Genomic DNA, 6,355 nt, shown 5'->3' with positions numbered 1-6,355 from the left:
TTTAGTCTAAAAGCCCAATTTCTTTTCTGAACGAAGAGAAGAAGAAGAAGAAGCCAATCCGAAAAGGCAAAATCGGTTTCGGTCAGGGCATTATGCTCCCTAAAACAAGTGAAGTATAACTAAGAAGAACACTCTCCCAAACATAAAATCTGGTGTACTTGGAGCAATTGATTAATAAAAACTCTATTCATGTATGATGTGGTCTTTGATATTTGTAGGCTTGTAGCTTCAGTCTTTTGGGTTTGTGGAGGAGGGGAGGGACAAGCTGGTCCTAAAATATGAAAATAAATAAATAAATATCAGCAACAAACGCAGGGAAGTGATTTATGTACAGATCTTAAGGCAGGCCTCATAATAGGAGAATTCAGTTCAATTGATTGTGTAATTAATGATAAGGTTTTATGTCAGTATTAAATTTATGGCCTGTATTTAGATTCAAAGTATTGATATGTATTGGCCCATATAGACTCCTCCAATACACTCCTATAATAGGTATATCGGGGTCTGACCGATTCAGGGGATGAAGGAGCCTTAAACTAGCCCTCTCCGAACCGGTTAAAAAAAAAAAAACAATAAAAAATATTATTGTTTCACCTGATACACCCCTACCAACATATCAAGAGTATCGATATTTTAAACCTTAACCCGTAAAATCTTATTATTAATTCCACATCCCGCTGAACAGTTAAATCGTTCAACTAAACCTTGTTTAAACCTTGCTCCAGTACCATGGCTTGGCATGCTTGAATTGGCAGTTTGGTGGTCGTGGGTATACCTTCACCAATAAGAACTGGTGATGGGAAAGGTTACAGATGGAAGATAAGTGAGGGAGTCAGTCCAAAATTAGGAGTCGCTGTATTCCCTATATTTTATCAAGATGATGAAGATGAGTGTGGCTTATTCATCCCCAATCTGAATCTGAATGAATCTGTTGAAGAAGGGTTAAATCTGTGGTCCGAGGATGGTGATGGTCCTGCACCTTGCGTCACAATATCACCGATGTATGGAATCCGAAGAAACACAGGAAAATGCCTTTCTGCTTTTCCTTCAATTAAAAAAAAAAAAAGGCATCCTATTTTAATATTCCTAGGTCAGCAATTTAACAATACAAAAAAGAAAAACATACCATATTATATGTCGTCCTCGTCAACATCCCGAGGAAATGGATGCGTCCATCTCCATCAGCTTCGGAAAAAGCAGGTAAGTATTTCTCAAAGCCGACCAAACCAAAGGGTCGGTTCTGCTTGCAAAAAAATTAAAGGAAAAAAAAAAAAAACTCCTTTTGCATTGCCTCTGCACTTTTTTCTGTTTTTCTATTTTCAATTTCCCGTTTAAAAAAAAATACTTTTCTTCATAAACACGAAAATCTTGATTCTGAGTCCAGTCCGGGCCAAGGGCCCAACATCCACCATATAACCCATTTTCCTGTCCTTTTACCCTTTTTTTTTTTCTTTTCTTCCTTCTTTTTTTTCCGTTTTTCGTTCATTATATTTATTATCTTTTTTGTAGTTTTGTGCTAACAGTAAGTAGTAACGACAATCAGGTTGGCAGAATATGAATGTGGGTAGAATATGAATATGGGCTTCAGCTTTCAGGCGTTACCAATACCATACTGCGCCATTTTTTATGGGTTTAGTTAATACCAGTTAACCAACCAGTTGAGGAGTGAGAGAGTGAAGGCAAGGCAGTTGGGCCTGGCAGAAGCTGCCACATCTCAACTGAACTATGATAACGTGTTTCAACGATTTATTTGATAACTATGGTCCTTTACTCCCGTGGTCAATTTGGTCATTTTGCCTTGCCAAATCAATGAATCATGGACTGACTGAAGGGCCCAAATCTCAACATGTAAATTTACCTTGCCAGAATTTGAGCGGTCAGGATCTAAGAACTCGTGGGCCACCCCAATAACACTTCCTCTTCTAACTTCTAAGTATTATTATTATGCCTAATCCTTCCGTGTGGAGATGGTAATTTGGTAGACGCATGCTTTCTCCTAGACGGAAGAGAAGAAACTCAAGAAAGCTCTCTATAAATAAGGGATAGAGGGTGCTTGGGAGAGGCTTGAAGGCGCAGCTCGAGCATCTCTCTCTCTCTAGTCTCTTCTTCGCCTTCTCTCCTAATTTCTTGACTCGCAAGCTTAAAATCTTTACAAGTATGGTCGGAACTTCTCTGCAATCCAACGACGTCGCCGCCAAAACAGCCAACATCAACAACACCGTCAAGTTTCTCTGTAGCTATGGTGGCAAGATTCTTCCCCGTTATCCTGACGGAAAGCTCCGTTACGTTGGTGGAGATACCAGGGTCCTCGCCGTTGATCGCTCCACCCCGTTTGCAGGTTCGTTCAGTTATCCTGTTCACTTATTCTTTTTGAAAACAAAGAAAAAAAAAATCTTCTCTGTTAGTGGATCTACTTCATGTCAAAAGAAAGAGGAGAAATTTCGATTGATTTATTTTCCGTTCAATTCAAAAACAGTTTCGGAGGATTTAGAGTGAGATGTTTGGATATTTTGTATACAGAACTTTTGGTGAAGCTTGGAGAGTTGTGTGGATCCTCGGTGAGTCTCAGATGTCAGTTGCCGACTGAAGATCTAGACGCCTTGGTTTCGATTACCTCGGATGAGGATCTCGCCAATCTCATTGAGGAATACGATAGAGCAAACATGAGTCGAGACAGGGAGACGTCGTCGGCTCCTCCTCAGCTAAAGATCAGGGCGTTCTTATCCCCGCCCAAATCCATCAAAAAAATATCACCACCTCCTTCGGCGAGTTCCTCCACCACCTCCAGTGCCGATGCTGCGGCAGCATCGAAATCGTTCCACCCGTACTCTGGAACTCGTTCGGTTATTCCAGGCATGGCGACCGATCGATGCTTCAATCACATCTCCACACCGGTAGGGTATCCCATCTGCTTCGAGAAATCCACCGGAAAATACCGTTATTATGGCTATCATGCTCAAGGGAACCCTAGGCATATCTACCTTGTACACAATGGAAATCACTGGCAATAACACCTAAAAGAAAAAAAAAAAACAAGATTAAAAAAACATAAAAAGGAACACAGAAGTTATTTGAAGGATACGAAGAAGAAGAAACCGAAGAAGTTATTTGATGTAATCGGACTGTAGTTCGTTAAAAAAAAAGCGCCTCCGATGCGAGGCCAATAATGCATTTTCAGTCCCAATTTTGATCGGGAGTTTTCTTCTTTCATTCAAAGTCTCCCTTGATACCATGATTTTGCATTGGCGTATAAATCCATTGCCGTTTGCGTTCCGTCAAACTTCGTCGTTTATTCCAAATGAAATAAACTGTAAAGGCAGGTGTCCATTTGGCGTCGATGTCCTATATGCCACGTACATCATTATTTCTTTGTCATTCCACTCGTAGTCCGTCCATCTTCTTGTTCTTTCTTTCGGTAGCCATCCCTACACCGTTACTTCTTTCTGTGTCACTCTCTCAGAGTCTGTCCATTCTCCCTTGGTTCTTTTTTTTGGGTAGCCATATCCGAGAAGCTCTGTTCGATGTGAATTTTAAGTTTATTTTATGTTTTTCCGTAGCGTGCATGTCTTTGCTTGGTAATTAGTCTGATATCTGACCAGCTTTTGTTTTTTGTTGGATTTTGCAGACATGTGAAAATGAGCCAGTAGGGGCTGCCCTCTGCCTTAAGCTATAGAGAGAATGAAAGAAAGAAAGAGGATTTAATGGATCGTGATGATGAAGGTGATGTCGTCCTCGATCTCTCTTTTTCCCCAACCCAAGGTTAAACTTAAAGAGAGAGAGGAGAGAGAGGTTTTGAATTTTGAGAGAAAGAGAAGGAAAAAAATCGGTGATACTTTTCCTTTATTCAAGGCGAGAACTTCGGATGATGCAGATCCGGCCCGCTCACTCTCTTGTGTCTTGTGCTGAGACCTGAGGGGGGACCGACTGGCATGGGATTTTATTTGTCAAGGTGAAGGTTAAAAAGAGTCTGATACCGGAAAAACTTATAACCAATGAACCGGAACCGGTATCAGTCATTAGTCATTAGGCGAAAGGCGGTAAGACTTATCAGTCATTAGGCGACACGAGAGAGAAAAGCGCGCGGGGGGAAGAGAGCAAAAAAGACGTAAAACTCATTAGTCATTATAAACGATGTCTCGCTGGCCAGTGGCCACCCAGAGTCCAAAGGCCTATTTGGAAGCCACTTGGTGTTTGGGAGAAATTTGATCTGAAAAACAATTATGTGAAACGAGTGCTGTGCATCGATAGATCGGAAATAATAATTTCTCTATTTCTCTCTCCCTTTATACTTCTCTGAGGCCTGAGCTCGAAAGCTGTTAAGTGGACCTGTGTTTTGCCTACTTGTATTGAATAGAAAAATACATTAGTTCGATAACGAGTGGGGAAGACCGAAGAAGAATAAAATATGCCTCTGCGATATGGCAACGATACCAGCTCTCTATCTCACGAACCAGCAGAGAAAATAAGACGAAGAACGCTTTATCCTGTTTCTCTCGGGGCTTTCACGAAAGGTGCTACTAGTTTGCGCGGACGGCTAAACATCTGTTGATTAAACAGTTCTCAGTAGAATCAATAATGATTTGTTTCATCACTGATTATTTTCTTTTAAAAAAACTTTAATAAATTTGACAATAACATGATTCCCCAATGGAAGGGGGATGGACAATTTTTTGTATGCGGCTCCAATTTTTCTGGTAAATTTCTTAAATTACCCTTATTGACTAATTTTATTCTTATTATTTATATATTATTTTAAAATATCACTAAGTTCACTAACAATTGACATTATCTTAAAGTACTAATGGAAAAAAAAATATATCAAATTTGCCTTTCACCATTCTTTAAATTTTTAAAATAAAACCCAAACTCATAAAAAATTTGAAAAACTGTAATCACTTTCTCCTTTCCTCCTCTATGTAACATCAGGTAATCTGCCTAGATCCCCGGCTGGCCATCTCTCCACCGTTTGTCATCGAGAATTCTGTCCTTTCTAGTCGAGGTCGCGAACTTGTGTATTGTCTTCATTCATCATTATGGTTGTTGCCACTTTGACAATTATAATTTATTAAATCAAAGTATCACCAAAGCCCTATTTCATTCTATCATTATGGCTGTTCATTCTTCTTATGATGTATCGGCCTGTATTTAGAATCTTAGTGTATGGGTATTTTTAAAGATTTTAAAAAATATATCAATCAAGTGATGCTATATGTGAACGATTTATAATAGGAAATTAATGGTAGGAGAGATTTTAGACAATTGTCAGAAATAATAAAGGTATCATAAAATAATATGCAAACAATAAGAGTAGAATTAATTAATTAACTAAATCATAAGGGTAATTTAAGAAAATTTTCCTTTATTTTTATAACAGAAGAAAGTAACATAAACGAGTCAACAAATTAATTCAGGAAGAAATCATTATCTTATAGTATTAAAAAAAATGGATTTGGCTCAGAGTTTTGATTCGAATAGAAGATTCAATAGATTCTTATATTTTACAAATTACGATCACCGGTGGCTTTTGAGCCCTTGACCTTTAATTTTATTTTTCCTTGTTTTTCTTAAACAAAGAAAAGATTAAGCATTAGCATGGGAATTGGGAAAGGTAAAGGAGGAACATATGGCGCCTCTGCCCCCATCATCCATCATCATTGTTGACGGATTCCCCGGAGATTGGAACCCGCGCAGACCGCGCAGTTCATCGTATTTGAACCGTGTTTAGGATCTCATTTCCACAGGACAGGGGAACTCCAGGACAAGAGCAACGTGAACATGATAATGCACCCGCGCTGTCCTGCTAGGAATCTAGAGTGGGGTAAGCTGACGGCAATTATTCCTATCAACTTACCACATAGTGGAGTCCTACATACACTATATGGGCCATGGGGAAATGAAATCGACTCTGATCTCGACAGATTTTACTTAGAATTGATTACGTCAGAATTCAGAAAATGCGTTGGTGGCACTGGCACATTATGAATTATCCGATGAGTGACATAGGTCGGAATGTCCTACTATGAAAAGATTCCCCAACTACTGTTAATAATACTCACATACAATGATTCATTTGTATGGAGCAGAAAAAGTGAAGGCCTCTCACCTCTGGTAGGACCGTAGGATTGCCGAGTGGGAACTCTTAGGTCTACACTTGTATTTAATCTTTCAACAAGTTTAAGGATCCAGTGGAGGTCTTCACAGTGAGATAAAACACTTCCCCCTCTAGTATCTAGTATTGTACATTTTAATTTGGACCCTCATTCCCCGGTGAAGTCACCCTACAAGGATACTTGCAACTACAGGGGCTTTCTGTACCAGATTTTCCAAGGTCACACTGAACCAGGATATTTGCAAC

At 39.4% G+C, this 6,355-nt stretch overlaps 1 protein-coding gene across 2 annotated transcripts; it reads left to right on the top strand.

The window, feature by feature from the left end:
- Positions 1-1,988: 1,988 nt before the first annotated feature.
- Positions 1,989-5,102, top strand: LOC104593086 (RAF-like serine/threonine-protein kinase PRAF). Of its 2 annotated transcripts, XM_010252763.3 has the most exons (3): positions 1,992-2,338; positions 2,521-2,894; positions 3,626-5,102. In XM_010252763.3, exons 1-3 carry the CDS (start codon positions 2,158-2,160, stop codon positions 3,671-3,673), a joined length of 603 nt encoding a protein of 200 aa, XP_010251065.1. In that variant the 5' UTR covers positions 1,992-2,157; the 3' UTR covers positions 3,674-5,102. The 2 variants fall into 2 exon arrangements, with proteins under 2 accessions (XP_010251064.1, XP_010251065.1); XM_010252762.3 differs by lacking the exon at positions 3,626-5,102 and having other exon boundaries at positions 1,989-2,338; positions 2,521-3,210.
- The last annotated feature ends 1,253 nt before the right edge of the window (positions 5,103-6,355 follow it).

The sequence above is a fragment of the Nelumbo nucifera genome, chromosome 3, assembly GCF_055504915.1.
Source record: "Nelumbo nucifera cultivar China Antique chromosome 3, China Antique-T2T, whole genome shotgun sequence".
In the NCBI taxonomy this organism is placed as follows: domain Eukaryota; kingdom Viridiplantae; phylum Streptophyta; class Magnoliopsida; order Proteales; family Nelumbonaceae; genus Nelumbo; species Nelumbo nucifera.
The sequence above is the reverse complement of the archived record's forward strand: the minus strand, read 5'-3'. Positions and strand labels throughout refer to the sequence as shown.

Excerpts from the sequence above, each read along its gene's own strand:
- LOC104593086 (XM_010252762.3), top strand. The coding sequence starts at position 2,158 with ATGGTCGGAACTTCTCTGCAATCCAACGACGTCGCCGCCAAAACAGCC. Across the intron at positions 2,339-2,520 it reads TCGCTCCACCCCGTTTGCAG|AACTTTTGGTGAAGCTTGGA; the intron begins GTTCGTTCAGTT and ends TTTTGTATACAG.